Raw genomic sequence first — 24,736 nt, forward strand, 5'->3', positions numbered from 1 at the left:
CCCTTCCATCTAAGATCTCAAAATGCTTTATAGTGGAAGTCAGTATCATTATCCCCATTTTACAGATGGGGGGAAAAGAGGGAGAGATGTGACTTAGATTGGTTTTAGAACTGGGAATAGAAATCAGCTCTCCTGAGTCCCAGTCCAGTGCCCTTACCGCTAGCCCACAACGTTTCTTCATTTTATCAGAAGGTACTTGCCTTTTAAAATTTAGAGCTTTAAACAGAAAAGGTCCTTAATACCAGAAAGATGCAGAGAAACTGGAGGGCATTTTATCAAACCTGCAAAACTATCGAAAGGACTGTAGAGAATGATTCACGAGAAAAGATAAAAAGAAATAAACATGTCCCTTGTTAAACCACATCTAGGAGGGGACACACCTGTCTACAGGTATTTGAAAGGTTCAGACATCAAAGCAAGCTATGAATGAATGGGTTACTGGTGGAGGAGGGAAGGAGATAAAGAAGAGTAATGGAATGAAATAAAGCAGGAGTTTTAAGGCTGGTTAGCAGCGAAAACTACCTGACAGTGAGAGATCCCATGGAATAGTTTATCGGGGGGGATGGGGGAGTGGTGAAGTACCAGAAGACTGAACAGATGTCTTCTATTTCTAACTTCTATGGCTGTAAGTAATGCCAAGACCCAATGTTTTATTATCTGTCCAGTAGAACCTTAGAGTTATGAACGGACCAGTCAACCACACCCCTCAATTGAAACCGGAAGTACACAATTAGGCAATAGCAAAGACCAAAAAAATGTTCCAATACAGTACTGAGTTAAATGTAACCTACTAAAAATATAAAGGGAAAACGCATTTTCTTCTGCATCGGAAAGTTTCAAAGCTGTATTAAGTCAATGTTCATTTGTAATCTTTTGAAAGAACAACCATAACGTTTTGTTCAGCGTTACCAACAACCTCCGTTACTGAGGTGTTCGTAACTCTGAGGTCCTACTGTAATTCAACACCTGTTTACACTCCTTTAGCTCTCTGTGTGGATTTTTTTTTTTTTTTTGGCGCTTTACTTCTTACTTGTATAGCTGGTGATGTAATAACCTGATTTCTGATGACTTGGTGACCAATTTTTCCCTCCAAAGTATTAGTGAAGGGCACCCAATCTTGGCACCAATGGGATAGCTGAGGCATGCAAAATGAAGAGCAGACAGTCTGTGATTGGCTTCCTTGTTTTCTGTGATAATCCTATGAAAGCCCCTCCGCAGTCTGGGCATTCAAATTATGAGCTTGTATCTTGGCAAGGCTGGAGGGTGTGTGGTGGGATCACTGCTCTCCATGACATCATTCTCTCGCCTTCCAAAGCCATAGGGATTGTTCAGCATGAGCTAATGCTGACTCTGTTTGCATCATTTTACACCGTCTTCCCTTTCACGTGCTGGGGAGAAGATTTAGGGAGTGGTGAGCATGGAAACAATGGAGCCCATGAGGAAGATGAAAATAATACAGAGGTACTGGGCCCTCGCCAAAAGCACCTGCCTTCTGCAAGTGTCTCAAGATCCACAAGATTTCCACTGAATGCATCCAATGAAGTGAGCTGTAGCTCATGAAAGCTTATGCTCAAATAAATTTGTTAGTCTCTAAGGTGCCACAAGTACTCCTTTTCTTTTTGCGAATATAGACTAATGCAGCTGCTACTCTGAAAGATTGCCTTCTGTTTCTCAGCACTTCTGTGGGCTAGAAGAGTCCCATCTCATACCCACTCCCCTGACCCCTATAAGCACACACAGCCAATGGCCTACGCTGAAGAAAATAGCAGGTTTCAGCTTGCCGAGTTTCATTGCCCATAAGTGGGTTTTTCCTGATCAGGGGATGATATGTCCCTTTATTACCAGCGGAAGCAGGTTTACATTAGTTCCTCTTTCTGTTCATTAAACAGTTTCTCAGCATTAGGACGGTGTAGATCAGACACTGCAGTCAATCTGTCTACTCATCTTCCTTTTTTTATCCCTTTCTTCCCTTGCCATGTTGTGGAAAGAACTCTGACCGAGTGTTCCTTTGGCTCTGATTTTTGTAACATTTTAAGGTTGTTGTTTTTTCCTTCTTTCCCAGAAGGTTTAAAATAAGCTCAGTAATTTCTTTTCAGTAGCTGTAATGCTGTAGTGGTAGGAAGCTGAATACAAAGGAAGAAAAGCAGTGAAGCTATCGAAGCAAAACTTTGCTGCCTGCCAGAATTAGTGTGTCCAGTCAGCCTACTATTTGCCATCTTAGCTATTTAAAGAGTATTTTGATTTCTAAACTCAGACTGAGAGATGTTTCAGATTCCTTGCATTTAAGGATTAATCTTTCCTGGAACAAGGTTATAGTACTGTAGTAGATTTTTGTGTAAGTTTCAATTACAGACTAATCCTTGGTTGTATGAGTACTATAGAGATTTTCAAACTGGAATCACTACTGATGCCGTCAGTAGACTCCAAGAAGACTTACTGGCATTAAAACTGGATTGATTTCCCCCTTGTGAAAACTGTTCCTAAGCTTCAAAATGTGGACCATTGCTCTGTGTAATATAGATGGCCTTTAAACTGAGGTCCTGCTTCTTGCTCTCATTTGCTTGTTTATTAAGTGCGCCTTAGCTCAAAGCTCCATCACAGTAGTGCATTTGCCTGAATTTAGGGGAGAAACTGAAAAGTATGGATGTGCTTTTGGAAGGACTGTATTCCTTTATAGGTGCTTCACGAATGGTTGAGGGTTTCTTCACCTCCATCAAACCGGATAGGAATTCCAAGTTTTAAGAGGGTCAAGCATCTGTGGTTGTACACGTCTTGTGAATAAATCCCAACTCTAGTTCAAAAGCTACTAAGCATTACTGAAGACAAAATCTAGCATAAAGGGAGCAGCTTTGTGTGGATATACTACTCCAGTGCCCAGATCAATGTTTGTGTCTGTGTGTTTGCTATTTTCTGAGCTCTGAAAATGAACTTTAAAGGATTGACTGACTGTGGTTTTGGATGCATTGATTCTGCATGTTTTACAAGTCAGTAGTATGGAAGAGTTTTTTTACTTACATTTAGGTTCAGTGCTTTGATTTGTGTTTTGCTTTGTATTCCATTAAGAGCAGTTAGGAGGATGGCCCAACAAATAGATCAATTGTGTAACCTGAAGCGCTAGAGTCCGTGTACACCAACCCCTTTTGTACTAACTAAAGCTGGCCAAAACCTTTTCTTGTACCTTCTTTTTGTTCAAAAAAAAAAAAAGACTGAAAATAAATTTTTGCAGAAAATTTTCTTTTTGGTTGATTTTTTTTTTTTAAATTTTAGATGAAAAACCATAAACGTGTGGGTTTGGTCTTCTCCTTTCTCTCCCTTGTTTCCGCCCACCCACGCCCACCCCATTAGAGAATGAAAACCAATTTTTTTTCTAGTTTTTGTTTAGTTGAAAAATGTGGGGGGAAGGCCACACACAAAAATTGAACAAATCCTTTTGTAACGTGTCCCGGCTCATATGGCAGAGGCCCGGGGCTAAAAAAGAGCAGTCTCGTGCCAGAACCCCTGGTACCTACCTTTTATTACATACAAATTGAGTGTACAGAGATGTTTTGAAGATCATTTTTCATATCTCAAAAGTAAAAACAAAGGTCTGCTGGCACTTCAGGGTAACTGCACTTGTATTCCCCGCTCCATGGTCCGCTCCAGGTGTGCCCAAGCAGGTCTCAAGTCTCCAGCCATCACCGGTCTCTGGACAGGGACCCTTGACACGTAGTCTTCTGATTTGGGGCTTTTATCACAGCCCTCTGCCATGCACTGTGATATCCCCAGCAAACCAGGCTGCCTAATGCCAGCCACTGTGCTTTGATTCCTCTGTTGAGGGCTATGAGCAGTGTATGGCCAGCAGTTACAAGTACCCACACAGCTCGTTCTAAGCAAGCAAAATGTATTTATTCTTAAGATAAAAGCGTTTCAGAGAAAAACCATAAATACAATAAAGTTCCTGTATACATGCCATCAGCTTACCAGAGGTCACCCATCTGTCTTATGAAACCCTAGCAGTCCAAAGTTCTTCAAACCATTCATTCCTCAACCGTTAGGGCTACTCCTTGACAGAAGCGCCCGTTCTTCTGCTGAATCCAAAGAGGGCTCTGTGTCAGTTCAAACTCATCCTGTTATACCAAATGCCCTTTCTTTGTCTCCTAGTCTCTTGAAAATCCACTTTGAACTAGTATATGCAAATCACTCCAGTGGGCAGTACCTCTCTAGAATTGTTTAGTCTCAGTAACTTGCCTTAATAACCTCCATTGTTTTTAGTTCCTGTAGGAGCTATGGCAACCCTTCCCTGTGGAGCAGAACACATTCATACATTAAAACGTTCATAAATGTAATACTGTACAGTTGTCCCCAAAGATACTGCAACTCCATGCAGTATCTGTCACAGTTTGATCATAGGTTCAGGATACTTTTGTACAACCACAGTGGATATTTTAGTATGCCCACTGTTGGGCGCAGAAGCCTTGAGTGATGGTTCAGACATATAAGGCATATGAGCCACGTCTGATGGGTGGTGATGCTGAGGCTCTGGGACTGAAACATACTTACTGATCTTTGCTCATACATCATTTGTGGTGGGCTGGAAAAATGTTTCCCTACCTTGGCAATTCACAGATCATTGGACCTAAGAGCATGATGTCACTGCACTAAATTATTTTTCCAATATTTGATATCATTTGAAAATGTGATTTTATTTATTTTTTGAATTTTTTAAAAAAAGGATTCAGTATTTTATGGAATTCAAGGGCTAGAAAGAACGGCTATTCATCATTGACAAGATGGGATTTGTAGCTAGCCGTTGATGTGCAGTACTGGTTACTGTTTCTGTTGGTTGGTCTGGGCTCAATTATCATCTGGCCTAAATCAGGGTAGCTCCATGGCATGTGAAAATTATCATTGGTCATTCAGAAGTGACACAAATTTAAGGGACTTACCAGACAGACCAGGATGCTTCCAGCATTGCACATATTCAGGTCACTCCACTCCTCAAGAATTCTTGAATGAGATAATAAAAAGAATAGAAATGTAATGTCTGATGCATTAAGATGCAGCAGAACATTTACATAAGTGTGTTTTGCTCAGTCCTGTGAAGAAATAATTGAACTCTTCCCCCTCGTCCCCCTTTTATATGTGCATTGTTTGGTCAGGTGGTAACTTCTCTCCGAAATGCACCAGAGTGATCAGAACATAGTGTGGCATTTCCATAGGAGCAAAGTACATTTGTTCCAAAGAAAGAGAGTTCATTTTTAGAAGAGGTTAATCTAAAAGTTATACTACCCCAGCCGGCTGACCTTTCTGTAGCTTTTCAAGGTTGCTTGTCCGCTTGTTAAAAATGGAACAATTCTCACAGCTAGCAGCTTTTGCATCACATGCTGTAAATTGCTGTTTGTGATAAACAGAACTTCTCAAGAAATCTACACAAATGTCAACCTCGACTGAATTTACACTTTCAATAGTGCAAACCGATCTTTTTGAGTAAATGGATTTTTATCATCTGGCATTTTGAAAATGCATTGAAAGACCTTTTGAATTTTTTAACTACATGAATTTAAAACCCAACACTGGCTAGGGGACACAAGACAAAAATGACAGAGTGCATGACTTTGTTTTTCTTCTTTTTAAACTGTAACTAAATGACTGTAGCAGAATTCCAGCCTGGTCATAGTTTAGCTCCTGGAGTGCTTGTTCTTTGTAAGAGTCTGTTTTCCATATGTTGTTGTGTGGTGCAACATATGTTAATCAGTTCTTGTGAAGCTTGCTTTACTTCCTCCACTTGCTCATCTATTTGTCCTCCACACACATCACTTTGGGACCTCATAAGATGTCTTAGTTTTCAGTCAGAGTTCCCTGTACACTACAAGATCTGAAGTAAACTAGAACAATCCCTGATTGGTTGGGTTTTTGTTTTTGTTTGATAATTAAGCTGCTTGAAAAATAAATGAGTGCAGTTTACAACTTTTTTAGAAACTGATTGTTCTGAGCTATTTTACTTCCATTAAGAATATATCAACTAACTTTAGGTATCATTCAGTCTAGAAGTGAAAGCCTAAACCTCAACAAACAGCAAAATATTGTTCTGTTCATGCAGTTCCACTGTTACAGTTCACAGACTTTTCATCTCCACACTTATTGGAGGGTAGAATTATCACACCAGCATCAGGAATTTTCATACCCACCAAAGACCATCTTGACTAAAAATACAAATCAATCCTGCTTCGGTTCTGCTTAGGCAGAGTTCTGGGTGGCCTCTGTTCTGAGTTGCTCCATATTTGAGGGGAAGGTTATACATTTTGGTTGCGATTAAAACCAACAACAAAAAAACGTAGTAGCGCTATCTATCCAGCACAGCTATTGCTGTCAGCAATAGGATTCTTTCTTCCTTGTAACAGAGGAAACCAAAGCAATCTTGCAGGAGGCCCTAACAGCAGGTTGGGTGGGTGGGTCGGTCAGTCTGCTGTCGCTCAGGCTATATTCACACTAGAGACCTTCATAGCGTCCCTGCTGTACCTTTGCAGGTGTGTCGCTGTAAAGTCTCCTGTGTAGCTGCTCTGTGCTGACGGGAGAGAGAGAGTCTCCCACCGACATAGCACTGTCCGACATAGCACTGTCAGTGTAACTTATGTCGGTCCAGGGTGGCTTTTTTTCCCCTACACCCCTGACTGACAAAAGTGCTAGTTTAGACATAGCTGAGAGAGAGAGATGTGAGGCCTGAGATAAAAGCCCTTACTATGTCTCAAACAGGCCTTTTCTCCTATTTACCAAAACTTGAAATCTATAAATAGGAACATTTGGGGAAAAGGGGAGGGGATGATTTTAAATTTCATTGAAATACATTGGACTAAGATGATACTGGAGGGAATAGAGAGAGGAAATAATTCATTTTGTATTAGAAGAGGGGCAGGGCATCTTCCTGTGTGCCTTTTACTTTACTCATTGTTAACTTTTACAGGAAGTTCAGGGTAGGTACCACTTCTAAAATTAGACAATTCTCTCTCCAAGTCATAGAACGCCCAGTTAACATTTTCTCTAATTAAGCCATTTAAAAACAAGAAGGAAGAGGAAAAAAATCTGAATAACTGATTCTTCCCTCTAGCTCAAAATATGACAGAGGAATATGAGTCTTCATGGCCCTCAAAGGAAGCTTTCCTGAGAGATCTTAATTTAAGTTGAATTAATACCTGATTTAAAATATTATGAGTTAGAGCAGTTCCTCCTAAGGAAACTTTTCCAGATAACAATAAAAAGAGGCTGGAACTGTTCAGCACTTCCTCAATTACAGAAAGTGTGAGAAGATAAAGATGTATATTCTGGGTAAGAAACATTCTCTTCCTCAGGAATTTAATACATGAGTAGCGATGGATACTTAGTATTTATATAGCACTTCAGACATTCAAGGCACTGTATAAACATCAATCCTCAACATACCTTGCTATCCAAGAAATTAAATAGTAGTATATCTATTTGAGAAAACTGAGAAACGGAGCTGTTAAGTGACTTACCCAAAGCCATGCAGCACGTCAGTGACAGAGGAGTAAGAATTAGAATTCAGGTGCTCCGGGCTACTAGACCTGGGTTCTGCCCATTAGGCAAGACTGTCCACTGTTACTTTAGACAAGTTACCAAAGGACCAAGTTGAGCCTTGGGTTCCAGCTTGAAAGCAATTCTGCCAGTGTTGCTTGCTTCAAGAAGTGCTTTATTCCCATTAAAAGTATTACTATCTGGTAATTTGAAGACAGATAAAAGTGGTGTAAAAGAAAGAGTTTGAATTCTCCTCCCAGGAGGGAGGTGGCAGTTCTCAATGTACCATTAAATTCTGGAGTTCGGAGTCAATGGAGTTTCTTCTGGGTTATCACTGGTGTCACCAAAGTAGAATTTATCCCCAAATATCTTAATCCAAGAGATGTAATTACATTTTAAAAAACCCTACTGAGATAAACAAGGATGTTATGAAATGCATGGAACTTTTTAGCAGACTTTTTTTCATCAAACACTAATATTGATATAGTCAGAATTTTTGGAAAAAACCACGCGTCTAGTATTGCCCGAAGAAAGCTATAGCTCTGTTCACCAATAACCGATTGTTATGTGTAACAAAAGTTATTGACTTTTTAATCAAGGTTCTTTTTTGGAGACTTGGCTTTTTGGAGAGGATTTATAGGCTAACATAAAGCTTTAAAGGACTTTTTAAAACTCAAGACTTTTTTTTTTCCCCCATGAAGTTGAAAGAAAAAGTGCTTTACTAATCTCCTGACACCACTTTTTCAAATGAATCAAAGTGTATGATTTGCCATAAACCAAAGTTTAGGGCTCTGGATTTTTTTTAAATTCCAGACATAAGGGACATTTGGATATTCTCATGGCTTAAAAACTGCAAAGAAGGGTTTAGGTTTTGATTCTTTGATATCCCTTTCTTAGAACATTCTTTTAGAGGGCAGGATTTGGGTTCCTTTTGTTATTTATTTACTTAAGGGGGAAGGAAAGTATAACTCCTAAACTCCATTAAATGTATACTCAATAACTTTTAAGTTCTCTAACTTCTTGATTGATTCCATAGAGTCACCTGATGGAACTTGGGAAAGATGGGATAGTTTTTACTTAAATCTACAATGTACAGTAATCATAGGAAATATAGGACTGGAAAGGACCTTGATGGGCCATCTTGTACAGTCCTCTGCACTGAGGCACGACTAAGTATTATCTCTCGACCATCCCCGACAGGTGTTTGTCTAACCTGTTCTTAAAAACATCCAACGTCAGAAATTCCACTACATCCCTAGGTAGTTTGTTCCAATGCTTAACTACGCCTTACAGTTAGGAAGTTTTTTCTGATGTCTAACCTAAATCTTCCTTGCTGCAATGTAATCCCGCTACTTCTTGTCCTGTCCTAAGTGGTTAAGGAGAACAATTTATTGCTAGGGCTGTTGATTAATCACAGTTAATTTTTTTGAGTTAATCGTGTGAGTTAACTGCGATTTTAAAAAAAAATGAATCCCGATTAATTGCACTCTTAAATAATAGAATACCAATTGAAATTTATTAAATATTGTTGGATGTTTTTCTACATTTTCAAATATATTAATTTCTATTACAACACAGAATACAAAGTGTACAGTGCTCACTTTATATTACTTTTGATTACAAATATTTGCACTGTAAAAAGATAAACAAAAGAAATAGTATTTTTCAATTCACCTCATACAAGTACTGTAGTGCAATCTCTTAATCATGACAGTGTAACTTACAAATGTAGATTTTATTGTTCCATAACTGCACTCGAAAACAACACAATTTAAAACTTTAGAGCCTACAAGTCCACTCAGTCCTACTTCTTGTTCAGCCAATTGCTAAGACAAACAAGTTTGTTTACATTTACGGGAGATACTACTGACTGCTTCTTATTTACAATGTCACCTGAAAGTGAGAACATGTGTTTGCATGGCACTGTTATAGCCGACATCACAAGATATTTATGTGCCAGATGCGTTAAAGATTCATATGTCCCTTCATGCTTCGGCCACCATTCCAGAGGACATGCATCCATGCTGATGATGCTTGTTTAAAAAAAAAAAAAGACTGTGTTAATTAAATTTGTGACTGAACTCCTTGGGGGAGAACTGTATGTCTCCCGTTCTGTTTTACCCACATTCTGCCATATATTTCATGTTATAGCAGTCTCAGATGACGATCCAGCCCATGTTCGTTTTAGGAACACTTTCACAGCAGATTTGACAAAATGCAAAGAAGGTACCTGTCATAAACATACAGCTAAGGGTAGCATAAAATCCCTCCTTTACTTGTAAAGGTTTAAGAAACTCAGGTAACCTGGTTGGCACCTGACCAAAGGGACTAATGAGAGGAGAAGATACTTTCAAAATCTGTGGGGGCAGGGGTTTGCTGTTGTTTGCTCTGGGTCAGTGAGGAATCAGAAGAAGGAAAATATATCTCCCTAAGCCATATGTGAACTAAGAATCTAATCTTACAGAAATAATAAGTAATAGCAAAGAAATGCATTAAATTATCTTTTGTTTCAGCTTGTAAATTTTCCCTGTACAAACAGGGAGGTTTATCCCTGTTTTTGTAACCTTACAGTTTTGCCTAGAGGGGAAACCCTCTGTGTTTTGAATCTGATTGCCCTGTGAAATTATTTTCCATCCTAATTTCACAGAAGTGTTTATTAAAAAGTAAAAGAAAGTTCTGTTTTTCTTCAAGTAATGTCCCTATGGGTGCTCCACTTTAGGTGTCTGTGTGCCCCTGCACCTCTAATTGGAGATTTTTGGTAGCAGTGTCCCGTTGAGCCCAGACATGTGCTCTCCCTCCCTCCTGGTCTGCCTCAAGGCTATTTAGCACTGCACGGGTGAACTCCACTTCCTACTCTACTGCCTTTGGCCTCTGACAGAATGAGCAGTTGTCCCTTCCTTATCTGTGTCATTAGCGTTAAGTAGTATTTGTTTTGTTACCTTTGTTCTCCCTAAAAGTACTCAGGCTTGTGGGTGTTTTTTTGTTTGTTTTTTATTTTATTTTATTCCTTTGGTTTGAAAAGAAAAGAGAAAAAGGAAAAGAACTTCACTTTCCTTCCCTGTCTGGGGGCATTCTCCCTCCCTCCCCAGGCAGCTAGTAGACTCATAATTATTTTCTTTTTCAGTTTGAAAGAGGATGTTCTTCTACATATTTCTCCCTGCTAGAGGATGACAACCCCCTGCCCAGGGGCTTGCCTGGCTCTCTCTGCTCCAAACGGTGCCTCTCCTGCCAGGAGTCAGTTCCTGTAATGGCCAGACACTCACTGTGCGTGGGAGACCCTCACAGAAGTGCTTTACCTGCCACATCTAAAACTGCAGCCTCACAGGAGCTGGGAGCTGAAGTAAAAATTCCTCCCTATAGAGAAAACACTTCAGTCTGCAGGGGACTCTGGTGGGTGTTGACCCCGGATCATCCCCGGAGCTTTCACTTCAAAAGGGGTCTAGTGGTGAAGAGAAGAAAAGAGAGAGAAAGAAGCCACCAGCAGACTCCCCCTGGAAAGGCTCCTCCAAGCAACTGGCCAGACAAAGGGGTGTTCCCCAGTGCAGTTGGGCACTGAAGCTCTGGAAGCTGAAACCTGAGAAGGGGCTTCCTGCTGTGAGCTCTGCCCTGCTCTGAGCTCTGCTCTCTGCACAGACAAGGGGCTTCTGTAAGCTCTGTGCTGCTCTGAGCTCTATTCTGGGCAACTACTGCACCGAGAGGGGACAGTTACTGGACCATCTCAAAAAGAGGGGCACAGAGAAGCCCTGCAGTCAGCTCTGCTTCCGCAGGAGGCTTCCACCATCGTGCTCTGAGGCAACAGTACCTTCCCCGAAGGAGAGGGGACAGTTATCGTACCATCTCTAAAAGAGCGGCATAGAGAAACCCTTTGGAACCAGATGCAACAAAACTCCCATCTTGGAAGTGTTCTGTCCTTCCCAACCATTGATAGCATCTACAGACACTCCTCTGGGGTTCCAGATGAGCCCATGGTAACACAGGTACTCTGGAGACCTGTGGCCTCAGTACCCAGGGACAGACCATTACCATACCATCTCTAAAAAAAAGTGGCACCAACAAACTTTTTGTATTGAGCAAAACTCTCATTTAGGGAGTGCTCTACCCAACTATCAGTACTGACAATGTACCACGGACCCTCCTCTGTGGTACCAAATGAACCCATGGTACTGCATGAGCTCTGGTACCCTGGAGACCTGATGATTTGGGGGAAGAACCACAATCCCTATTACTTGGTACCAGGACCCCGGTATCGAGCACATCCCGGCACCCAGAATCGCTCTTAGAATTGGGCTGTATACTGCCAATACCCCAGTGAGCGGCACCCTTACCCACTGATGAATCTGACACTGGCCAGGAGGAGATCATTCCCTGGCCCCTCAAGGTGGCCCACCACCACACTACAAGGGTCATCCCCAATTCCATCATGCCACCAGCCCGTGCTTGCCTTCCTGCCTCTCCCTCCCAAGGCCATATTGTAACTCTTCGGGTATATACACACATGCCGCGACCGTCTCCGGTGTCTCTCAGGGAGAGTCCACCAGATGGTTTGCTACAGCCTGGCACCTGAGCCAGGGCAGGAGAGCACCTGAGCCAGGACAGGAAAGCCGCCTTTTTTCCTGTTCTGAAAAAAGCTGGGGGGGAACCCAAACCTGAAGAGGAAGCTCCCTCTTCAGCACACTTCTCCTCATCTCTCCCAGATGAGACTGTGCTGCCCACCCCTCATCACTAGGTGAAGCTTTAAGAACTTTCTGGATCTTACCAAGAGGGTAGCATGCTAGCAGCAGATTCCCTTACAGGAGATGGCAGATACACGTCACAAGTTGGTGGAAATTCTGCACACTACCTTCTCATCTAGAACTGTCCTCCCAATTAATGAGCTGATTCTAGATCCTGCCAAAATCATCTGGCAGAGCCAGCCTCCATCGCACCAACCAGTAACAGTGTGTAAACAAAAACAACCCTACATTTCTACCCAAAGAGGCAGACTTTGTTTTCAACATCCACAACCCAACTCCATCCTAGTGGATGTGGTTAATGCATGAAGCAAGCAACATAATGCCAGGTCAACTCCATAAGATCAGGCTTCGCAAGATGGCATATTCATTGACAACATTACTGTTTAGAGTCATAAATTACAAAACTGTCATGGCCAAAACACTTTTGTTAAACTTGGGAAACCCAGGATGTTTCTGAAACGTTTACTGGAAACACAAAGAACAGATTCAGACCATTCTTAGAGAAGGTCAGTTAATAGCCAGACCAGTCCTAGACACACCACTGGATGTAGCTGTTACAGCTGCCCGCCCAGTCTCCATAGAAAGTGGTACTGAGGTGGGTTGTGGGTTTTGGTGTTTCTTTGTTTTGTTTCGCTACACCTCTCTAGATTGCCCAAAGAGCTACAGACTTCCAATTTGAAGGGCCAAACTCTTTGCGGAGAAGATAGATTTTTTTTTTCTCCACATCCTGAAGGATTCTCGGACCACACTACACTCCTTAGGAATCTACACTGTGGAACAGAAGAGAAGATACACCTCTCAACCACACCACAGAACACAATCTTCTCAATACTCACCATCTCTGTGCTGTTATGAGCCACAGTGTAAGAGGCCCAGGGCTCAAAAGTGAGAACAGTCTGCACCCCAGTCCATGACCTCTCAAACTGCCTCTTATAAGCACTTTGAGCTGGTCGGGGGCCTGAACAGTGATACCTTACAGCATCAGCTGCCATCTATACACCTGTCACGCCACTCAGAAGTCATAGAATCCTAGAATATCAGGGTTGGAAGGGACCTCAGGAGGTCATCTAGTCCAACCCCCTGCTCAAAGCAGGGCCAATCCCCAACTAAATCATCCCCGGTAAGTCACCTTACCTTACTTCACAGCAGTTAGGACCAGCACTAGAGCAAAGAGATTGATTTCTAGCCCTGAACTTACAGGGTGCCTACTTCCATATCTCAATACAACCATCGTACAGGAGATTTCCTACTGCTTACTTTTGGGGCAGGATTATTATAGGTACAGACTGCTCCACACAAGGTAGTCTCCAAGGTTCACTTCATTGTAGTGGCATACTAACCCCGGTACAGTGACTGGACTTTATCAGCACCAACCTGATGCAGTACAAGCGAGAGCGCTCCTCTCACTACCCACATTTACTACCCTGGGACATGTCTCCCTAATATGCTGGGGAGCTCATCAACACAGTTCAGGACAAATGGCCTTCCACAGAAATGACCTTCCATATCACTCTTTTGGGGCTAAGGGCTGTCAGGAGTGCCTGTGCACAAATTCTGCCTTTTATCAAAAACAACACACAAAGGTTATGATGGACTTAATGTGACCTGTATGTTTTGTATAAACTACCAATGAGCTGCCAGATCTTCCTCCCTGTGCAAGACAGCATTCAAACTTTGGAATTGATGCACCTATCACAATGTGCTTATCTCAGCTGTCTGTCTACTAGGGATAACCAACAGGCTCAGTTGGAATTTTCTCACGACAATGAGTGTATACTGAATTCACAGGTGCTTCAAGATATAGCCACCCTTTGGGGAAACATTCACTGGCAGTTGCCCTCATCTTCCCAGCGGACAGGGCCCACTTGTATGTCTTTTCCCAGTTTCCTACACTATCCAAGATTTTGTTGAAAATTCAACGAAACAAAGCGAGAGTTATTGTGATTGCCCCTCTTGACTATGACAAGTCTCGCTTCCTTACCTGACGCAGATGGCAACATGCCCTCCTGTTCCTCGGAAGTCAGCCCATTCCTCACCCACTCTCTCAAAACAATGGGCTGACCCTTCACCCCAACCCATGGGTCCTTCACCTCCAGGCTTGGATCTTTCTTTGTTCCAAGGCTTAGAAGAAGAATGGTCTGACAAGCTGAAACACATGTTGCAACACAACCGCAAGTTGACCACTCCACATACCTATCTGCAAAATGGAAATGACTCCCAAGTTTGTACCATTCCAAATGGACAGACCCAACCTCATCTTTCCTCCCTCTGATTTTGCACTACATTTTAAAATCTCACTCAGCTCCCTTAAGGTTCATCTCATGGCAAAAACTGCTTCCCACTTGGAGTTTGCTCAACCACTAATGTGTAGATTCTTTAAGGGCATTGGGACTCTCTTCCCCCATGTGACACCACCCGCTCCAGCCTGGGACTTTAACCTAGTTCTCAGGGCTTGGACTAGACCTCAATCTGAGTCCAGGGCAACTTGTTCTCTTTTACACCTGTCCATGACGACAGCATTTCTAATTGCCATCACCTCAGCGAGGCACGTAGGAGAAATAGCGGCCCTGATGGCACACCCATCATTCATGGCCTTTGTCTTTAAAAAAATAAAATAAAATAAAAAAATAACTCTAAGGCCATATCCCAAGTTTCTCCCTACTTTTTCTGCACTTTCCATATGAATCAAAAGATCCATCTCCCTGTTTTTTCCCAAAACCACATTGTGACAACTGGGAAACAATTGTGCATATGCTAGATATTAGAAGGACATGAGCATTCTACTTGGACAGGACTAAGGACTTCAGAAAATTCCCTAAACTCTTCCTTTCATCCACAGAAAGATCCAAAAGCTCTGTGATATCTCCTCAAAGACTATCCAAATGGGTCTCTAGTTGCATTAACCACTTAGCAAGGGCGCAATTTGCTCCCGTCCATACGCACTCCATAAAATCAGTTCCTACCTCAATCACTTTCCATAGGGATACCGCTATCTCCCCAATCTATAGAGCAATGATTGGGGCCTCTGTCCATACTTTCGCAGAACATTGTGATCACTGAAGATTTGGCTACTGACACCATCTTCGACTCGACCGTACTCTCTGTAGTAAAAGACTCCACTCCGAAGTCCCAGCCTCCAGTGGTGGCTACTGCTCCGGAGTCCCCTAAAGTGGAGCACCCATAGGGACACTACTCGAAGAAGAAGAGGAAGTTACTCACCTTGTGCAGTAACAATGGTTCTTCGAGATGTGTGTCCCTATGGGTGCTCCACAACCTGCCCTCCTCCCGTCCACTTCGGAGTTCTCTATAGAGCTCTGTGGTAGAGAAGGAAGTGAGGGGGGTTCGCTCGTGCAGTGCTAAATAGCCTCGAGGCAGACCACGAGGGAGGGAGAGCACATGCACGGGCTCAACGGGACACTGCTACCAAAAATCTCTGATTAGAAGTGCAGGGGCACACAGACACCTAAAGTGGAGCACCCATAGGGGGACACATCTCGAAGAACCATCATTACTGCACAAGATGAGTAACTTCATCTTTTCTTTAAGAATCTGATTGGGGTTTTTAGTGTCCCTAAAAACCCAAGGTTGGTCTGTGCTCATCTTGTTTATCCTTAAGCCTCCCCAGGAAAGGGGGTGTGGGGTTTGGGGGGATGTTAGGGGGGAGATAGGGTTCCAAGTGGCCCTCCCTAAATGTTTGTTTGAATCACTTGGTAGTGGCAATGTTTACCTAATCCAAAGTACAAGGGAAAATTTGTGCCTTGGGGAGTTTTTACCCTAAGCTGGTAAAAATAAGCTTAGAGGGTCTTTCATGCAGGTCCCAACATCTGTACTGTAAAGTTCAGAGTGGGGAGGGAACCCTGACATGGTTGTAGAGGTGGGATCATTTTGAACCAGAAATCATTTTGAATCAAAAGCACAAACGTTAAGAATTTTTTTTCCCTTCTTTTAGCTGCTTGGGGAAAGCAGGAGTTTTCTTTTCCTTTTCTCTCTCTTTGCCTGGAGGCAGAGGTGTTAGTTTTTTTAACAAAGGTTTAGCTACAGCCAGGAAATTCACCAGCTGAATTGTTGTTTTTTCTTTCTAGCTCTCCGGTTAGGCTAGGTTAAGTACCAAAAAAAAAAAAAAAAAACCCGAAAAAAACAACCATCCGACCAGAAAAGTGATTACCAGTGGTGCAGCTACTAAACTAGAGTTGGCTAAACTGAAAGCAACAAAGAAAGAAAACAAACATAAGAGACAGCCAAAAAAGCTGCCCACAAGAGAGCTGTGGAGGCAAAAAGAGCCAAATAGGAGGCTGCCCTCCAGATGGAGGCCCAGAAGCATGAACTGGCTGTTATGGAGTTGAGGAGACAAACCCCTCCAGCTGCTGGCTCCACTTCCCCAAAAATCCACAAATGGGAGCGACTATGACCCAGTATGATGAAACCAGTGATATTGTCGAATATTTCATCACCTTTAAAAGACTGCACCCTCCATGCAATTCCTGATCATCACAAGATGACCACCGTGGTAGCAAAATTGACTGGCAGAGCTCTGGACGTATTCAATAAGATGCCTATAGGTGATGCTTCTAACTATGGTAAATTTAAGGATTTGGTTATAAAACCATTTCAGATTACTCCTGAAACTTATAAAGTAAAATTTAAAGCCCTTAAGAGAGGGGCTGGACTAAGTAATGTGGCTTATGTAAACCAGAAGACTAATCTGTTTGATAAATGGCTCAAAGAATGGGATGTAACTAGCTTTTGAAGAAATGTGGAATTTGATGATACAGGAGCCATTCCTGACTATAACCAATGATGATGTAAAACAGTGGTTATGGCATAAGAAAATGGACTCAGCAGAAGGGCTTGCTTCTTAGGGGGGAGGGATAGCTCAGTGGTTTGAGCATTGGCCTGCTAAACCCAGGGTTGTGAGTTCAATCCTTGAGGGGGCCATTTAGGGATCTGGGGCAAAAATTGGGGATTGGTCCTGCTTTGAGCAGGGGGTTGGACTAGATGACCTCCTGAGGTCCCTTCCAACCCTGATTTCTATGAACTGCCTTGTGTAGCTATTATGCTGATCAATTCGAGCAGTCCCAGACCGCCAAAGAGGCGCGGAAAATTGGAACCAAAGGGGTGGAGGTAGCAGAGAGGAACAACCCTGGTCGCAGTTTGGGTGAATACCAGAAGGGACACCCCGAGACCACACCACCGGGGGCAGCCCAAGGCCCCACCTACACCCCAAGTAAAACCGCAGACCCCTTATCATCCCACCACACCATTCTCCAGCAACCCATCTCGCCCCGCTGGGCGATGTTTTAAATGTAATGAGCTGGGGCATGTGAAGGCCAACTGCTCAAAGAACCCCAACAGATTACAGTTCATTGTACCGGGGTCACACCAAAGGTCCTCAGGCCCAGATGCCTCCTAGATACCGTCAGAGCGAAGGGAAACTGAGTGTGTGGGCGGGAAGAAGGTTACAGTGTGGAGGGACACTGGAGCGCAGGTGTCAGCTATCCACCAATCCTTAGTGGACCCCAACTTAACCAACCCAGAGGCCTAAGTGATGAGTCAACCCTTCAAGTCCAGCTCTTTTGATTGGCCTACAGCCAAGTTGCCTGTCCTGTATAAGGGATGGTCAGGGATGTGGACTTTTGCAGTCTATGATCATTATCCCATTCTCATGCTGCTGGGGGAAGACTTGGCCAACCATGTGAAGCTAGCCAAGAGGGTGCGAATGGTCACCCGCAGCCAGGCTAGGCAAGCTTTCACACCTATCCCTGTTCTTGAGCCTTGGAGTTTTACCTAAACTGGTAAAAATAAGCTTAGGGGGTCTTTCATGCAGGTCCCCACATCTCTACCCTAAAGTTCAGAGGGGGGAGGGAACCCTGACAGTACCAATGTGAGACTTCTAAGGATAGATCTAACACTTGACCCAAGGTTTAAGAATCTGAAGTGCCTTCCAAAATCTGAGAGGGACGAGGTGTGGAGTATGCTTTCAGATGTCTTAAAAGAGCAACACTCAGACGCAGAAACTGCAGAACCCCAACCACCAAAAAAAGAAAATCAACCTTCTGCTGGTGGCATCTGACTCAGATGATGAAAATGAGCATGCATCAATCCGCTCTTTTTTCTATTGTTATCGAGCAGAACCGTCATCAGCATGGACATATGTCTTCTGGAATGGTGGTTGAATCATGAAGGGACAGATGAATCTTTAGCACATCTGGCATGTAAATGTTTTGCGATGTCAGCTACAACGGTGCCATGCAAACGCATGTTCTCACTTTCAGGTGACGCAAACAAGATGTGGGCAGCCTTATCTCCTGCAAATTGTAATCAGACTTGTTTGTCTGAGCGATTGGCTGAAGTAGGACGGAGCGGACTTGTAGGTTTAAAGTTTTATATTTTGTTTTTTGAATGCAGGTTTTTTTTGTACATAATTCTACATTTGTAAGTTCAACTTTCATGATAAAGAGATTGCACTACAATACTTGTATTAGGTGAATTGAAATATTCTATTTCTTTTGTTTTTTACAGTGCAAATATTTGTAATAAAAAATAAATATAAAGTGAGCACTGTACACTTTGTATTTGTGTTGTAATTGTAATTGAAATTAATATTATTAATAATTATTTGAAAATGTAGAAAACATCCCAAAATATTTAAATAAATGGTATTCTAGCATTGTTTAACAGTGAGATTAATTGCAATTAATTTTTTTAATCGCTTCACAGCCCTATTTATCACCCTTTATAACAACCTTTTATGTTCTTGAAGACTGTATCGTGTCCCCCCTCAGTCTTCTCTTCTCCAGACTAAACAGTCCCAATTGTTTCAATCCCTTCTCACTGGTCATGTTACATAGGACCTGTAATCATTTTTGTTGCTCTCCTCTGGAGTTCATCCAGTTTGTCCACATCTTTCTCAAAAGTGTGCTGCCCAGCACCAGATATAGTACTCCAATTGAGGCATCATCAGTGCGGAGTAGAGTGGAAAAATTACATCTCTTGTCTTGCTTACAAGACTTGCTAATACATCCCAAAGTGGTGATCGCTTTTTTTGCATCAGCATGACATTGTTGACTCGTATTTAGTTTGTGGTCAGCTACGACCCCCAGATCTTTTTCTGCAGTTCTTCTTCCGAGACAGTCATTTTCCCATTTTGTGTTTATGTAATTCTTTCCTAAGTGTAGTATTTTGCATTTGTCCTTATTGAATTTCATCCTATTTATTTCAGGCTATTTCTCCAGTTTTCAAGATCATTATAGATTCTAATCCTGTCCTCCAAAGTGCTTGCAAGCCCTCCTAGCTTGGTATCCTCTGCAGCCTTGCTGGAGGATTCTCTGCTCCTTGAAGTCTTTAAACCACGATTTGAGGACTTCAATAGCTCTGACATAGGTGAGAGGTTTTTCGCAGGAGTGGGTGGGTGAAATTCTGTGGCCTGCGTTGTGCAGGAGGTCAGACTAGATGATCATAATGGTCCCTTCTGACCTTAGTATCTATGAATCTAAGTGTACTCCCTTTGCCATTATCCAAATCATTTATGAAGATACTGAGTAGAACCGGATCCAGGACAGATACTTGTGAGACCCCCCTCAATATACTCTTCTAGCTTGACTGCAGACCACTGATAACTACTCTGAGTACGGCTGTCCAACTTTATAGTAGGTTGGGCGAGGCTATGTTTCCCTACTTTTGTTTATGAAAACGTCATGTGAGGCATTATCAAAAACCTTACTAAAGTTGACACATTACATCTATTACTTTCCCCAGTACCCAAACATAATCTTGTTACCTTGTCAAAGAAGGAGGTAGGTTAGCTTGTGATTTGTTCTTGTCAAATCCATGTTGACTGTTACACACTACCTTCTTATATTCCAGGTCCTTACAAACTGATTGATTGATTATTTGAACCTTTATCTTTCTGGGTACTAATGTTAAGCTGACTGGTCTATAATTCCCTCGGTTGTCCTTTTCCCCCTTTTTATAGAAAGGTACTAGATTTTCTTTTTTCCAGTTCTCTGGGATCTCTCCAGTCTTTCACGAGTTCTTAAAGATAATCACCAATGGCACAGAGATCTCTTCAGCCAATTCCTTCATTTTGGGATGTATTTCATTAGGCCCTGCCTACTTGAAGACATCTAATTTGTAATTCTTAATTTGTTCTTCCCATATTTTAGCCTCTTAACCTTCCTACCCCATTCATACTTATGTTCCATATGTTAGACATCCAATCACTGCTAACCTTTTTGCTGAAAACTGAAACAAAAAAGGCATTTAACACTTCAGCCACTGCTGCATTTTCTGTTATTGTCTTTTTCCCTCCTCACAGAGTAATGGGCCTACCTGTCCTTGGTCTTCCTCTTGCTTCTAATGTATTTGTACAATATTTTCTTGTTACCCTTTATGTCTTTAGCTAGTTTAGTCTTGTTTTGTGTCTTGGTCTTTCTGTTTTTGTTCCTATTCATCTAGTTTTTACTTTTTTGTATAACTTTTTTGAATTTCAGGTAATTGAAGATCTCCTGGTTATACCAGAGTGGTCTCTCGCCATAATTCCTGTTTTTCCTGCACACTGACGTAGTTTGCCCTTTAATAATGTCTTTGTAAAAACTGTCATCAATCCTGAACCCTTTTTTCCTTTAGACTTGCTTGCCATGGGATCTTACCTACCAGCTCTCTGAGTTTGCTAAAATCTGCCTTCTTAAAGTCCACTGTCTTTATTCTGCTGTTTTCACTTCTACCATGCCTTAGAATCACAAACTCTGTAATTTCATGATCACTTGCACCCAAGCTGCCATCCACCATCACATTCTCAACAAGTTCCTTCCTATTTGTCAGAATCAAATCTGGAACACCCTTTTCCTCAATAGAATCAAGGAAGCAATCATCTAAAGCCCATTGCTGCACTTGGAGTGAATGTATGGATGGGTGTGTGTATATGCTCCAGCATGAAATACTCACTATGTTAAGTATCTGTTAGCAGAAGATAAATTAAAGGACTTTCATTAATATTGTGGCCGCTGGTTGGAAAATGTGTTAGTTACATGTCAAAGTTAAAAGATACCAAAAGTTGGGATAATACCGAAGTTAGGAGAATCTCTTTCTTCCTTAGACCATTAATTTGATTGTAATTAGGCTGCCGTCCGTCATCCATTTGAGCTTATAGCTACTAACCTTTTTCTGTTTTAATCTTTTATAAAGTTGCTCTATTAGTCATATTTGCCTCTGCTAGAAGAGTAAATGAACTGTTTTTGTTTCGTTTGCAGACATCTGTTTGTTGTTGATTATGATAAAGTAGATGTTTGAACTATTCCCAGAATCCTCCTTAAAATCAACGTCCATTGTCAACCTAGAAATTTCACATCCATCTCTTTGCCCTAAACTTAGATAGAAAAAACATCATGGGACCTTCTCGCTATGACCAGTTTTAAAATTGTACATGGACCACATGGTTCTTTGGTGGACCAAAGCATCGTCTGTGTGAAATAAGTAGCTGACAGGTATTAGCATAACAAAATGCCAGAGTATTTAGCACTAATTAACAGTCTCAGCAGATAAGGCCAGGAATTAGTGGGAAATAGCTAAGAAGGTAGTTTGGCCTCTATCTTTAGAGGTGGCTTCTCCAGGTTTGAGTTGAATCACATTGGTGCATCATTTTGATGAAGCTAACACTATTACCACCAATGCTGTATTGTCATGTGGGTAAATGGCAGCCCTCGTTCTGGGCTCCCAGTCCAAAGATTTTCACAAGCAGTGTTTTCGTTTCATACTTTTTATAACCAAATGGAATTTTTCTTTTTCAAAAGATTTGATTGCTTGACTCTCTGCTGATATTTCACTAAGGCAATAAGAATGCTTCTGGCCTCAAATAGCTAAATGGATTTGTGGGTCAGTTTTGGAGGCTTTTATCCAGTGTCTGTTAAAGTGATTTCATGTTCCTAGACCAAAAGAAAAGCTTCTGTGAAGAGCGAGACCCTAAGCTAGTGCAAAGTGCTGTAGTTCCATAGGATCTGGCCCAAAATCTCTAAGGCAGCCCCCTAGACTCGACACCTTTACAGCTTGAATTAGAGCCTTTATGCTGTAGGTCTCTAATCTTTATAACCGTCTCTTCTTTTCTTTCTCATAATTGTTCCTTTAAGGTTTGTTGGTTTTTTTTTTTTTTTTTTTAATCATGGTTAATTTTACTTATAACCACGAGTCTGTGTTATGAATATTGTATAAGCAGAAAGGAAAATCCCTATGTGTAAATTTTCCCCAGTGTAAATTGCGGTTCCAGAAGTTCCAGGAATGTGGATAGACATCCATGCTACTCTTTTCATGATCCTATTAACATTAATTTTTGGTTTGGGGTTTTTCTTTGATGCGGGGAAAGAGGAAAGCAGGTAAAGTTATGATTTAGCCTAGGAAAAATTATCAAATATCTTCTCAATCTGCAGAAGATACAGTCTCCGGTGGATGGGAGAAGCCTTACTGTTTTGATTAGTCCTTTTGTTTTCCTTGCTTAGTAACTGCTGGAATGGAAAGTTCACTAGTAGGGAAAATTTCCTGTCATAGACTTTTTTTTTTTTTTTTTTTTTTTTTTGTGCTGTTTAAATTAGACGTTCAGGGAGATCCAGAATTCTGAAGTGTGACTCAAGAATATAAGAATACAGCTCTTAAATATTTTTCTTCTGATGAAATCTGTTTTGGACTAGGGGAGGATTATTTTATGAATTTGTCCTCATGGGGTAACTGCATACATTACTACTTTAACTTCAAATGAAAAGAGCCACCAAACTTGATTTAAGAAATTCTGAGATGAAAGTTTTTGAGACTGCTCAGTTTGGATGAAATACATATATTTTTCTGATCTGCCTAACACTTAGTTGGGCATCAAATGTATAATAGTGTAATGTCGCAGAGAATGGGGACTGAAGGGTTATTTGGTAATGTTGTTTTCAGTGTTAAAAACAAAACAAAAAAGCCTGAGGAAAGGGTTGTATGATCATCCTTGTATAAAAATAGCAGGGTCACCTTGTTCTTTGAAATTGATTTCACTAGCATTAAGAAATGCAATATCCTTCTGCTCATCCGGAAAGTTGCAAACCATTCATTTTTACAGGTGTCCATTGTGTCCTAATCTTTAGAAAATAGAGAAGGCAATGAAACTATTGGAGCTGTGAAAGTATTGCATTACAAATTGTGGACGTCTGCTGGGTAGCAGCACTGGAAACATAACATACTGTTTATGCTGTGAGCAGGACTCTGTCATTTAAAATGCGAGCAAAAAATATATGACTGCTTAAGCCACAGATTTATAGCAGGAAATCCTCACCATTTAATATGTTTGTCAGAAAAATAGCTGCGTACTTTTCATTTTTGTGGGATCTGAAATCACGCAGAGCTAAATTTGGAAGTGTAGAAAGGAGTGTAAATTACACAGAATTAAATGATTGTGAAGGAATCAGAATCTAATAGTCATATGTATATGTATATTTCGAGAAGCTGGAAGAAGTTGTAAATTAAAGGAGGGGGTTACCCCTTCTTTGATTTACCTTTGTAGTAATTGCATTTTCTGTTGCTCTTCTCTTCTTTTCCTTCAGCTTGTGAGTTGCATCATCTTAGATGCCTCTTACTTTTCTGCATACTCTAGGATTTAGATGTTAGATTTTTTTTTTAATTATGTTTTCATAGGACATGGTGCTCTCTCATTGATAGCACAAGGTATGTCTTCAGTTTTGTATCTGATGTTGATGGTCATTCTAGACTTTGGCTTATGATGTAATAACTTCCATGGTATGTCTGAAGCTTCTTATGTGCTGTGATTGGATAGACTAGCTCCTGGAAAGATCAGGGAGAAGGGTCAACCTAGTTCGGATGAGTACTGCAGAAATGCAGTTGGAGAGATTTTCAGTGCCTCTTCACCTTGAAGATCCATTTCAAAGCCAATACATAATTAAAAATAAAACAACTCTATGGTTTTACAATATGACTACTATTATTTTAAAGCTACAGCCGCCCACCTTCTAACTCAGCCAGTCTAATGTGACTTATGAATAGATGAGGTTTTGGGAAAAATTCAAATGCACATGGGAATGAAGGAAATGAAATAAGTGGCTTTATGTTTATATTTCTCCCTAGAAAACCTGAAAAAGGAGTCCAGTACCTAATTGAGAGAGGTTTTGTGCCGGACACTCCAGTTGGTGTCGCCCATTTTCTCCTGCAAAGGAAAGGTCTCAGCAGACAGATGATTGGAGAGTTTTTGGGCAATCGACAGAAGCAGTTCAACCGAGATGTATTGGAGTGAGTAGTGTGTAAGGGGATGGGATGGAGCACTTAGGTATTCACATGTGCCCTGTGGGACACTTAAATGGGCTAATGCTCATGGAATATTTTGTGCATGGAATGAAAGTTCATGGATATTTTGTGCATGGAATGGAAAGAAAAAACTGCCAGACTGTAAGGATTAACAAAGAACAGGCAAAAATAAATACTCTTCCTTACTTACCAGCAATGCTAACATTTCTCAACAA

The 24,736-nt window shown here is 41.4% G+C and overlaps 1 protein-coding gene across 12 annotated transcripts in view; it reads left to right on the forward strand.

Moving 5' to 3' along the window:
* Positions 1 to 24,736, forward strand: part of IQSEC1 (IQ motif and Sec7 domain ArfGEF 1) — a 716,009-nt gene that overhangs the window by 644,515 nt on the left and 46,758 nt on the right. For all 12 annotated transcript variants that reach the window (XM_084635153.1, XM_084635152.1, XM_084635156.1 and 9 more), the window contains one exon: positions 24,345 to 24,506. In XM_084635153.1, the coding sequence (XP_084491279.1) occupies positions 24,345 to 24,506 (162 nt within the window). The remainder of the gene's footprint in view (positions 1 to 24,344; positions 24,507 to 24,736) is intronic.

Source organism: Lepidochelys olivacea, assembly GCF_965140295.1.
Source record: "Lepidochelys olivacea isolate rLepOli2 genome assembly, chromosome: 7".
NCBI classification, from domain to species: Eukaryota; Metazoa; Chordata; order Testudines; family Cheloniidae; genus Lepidochelys; species Lepidochelys olivacea.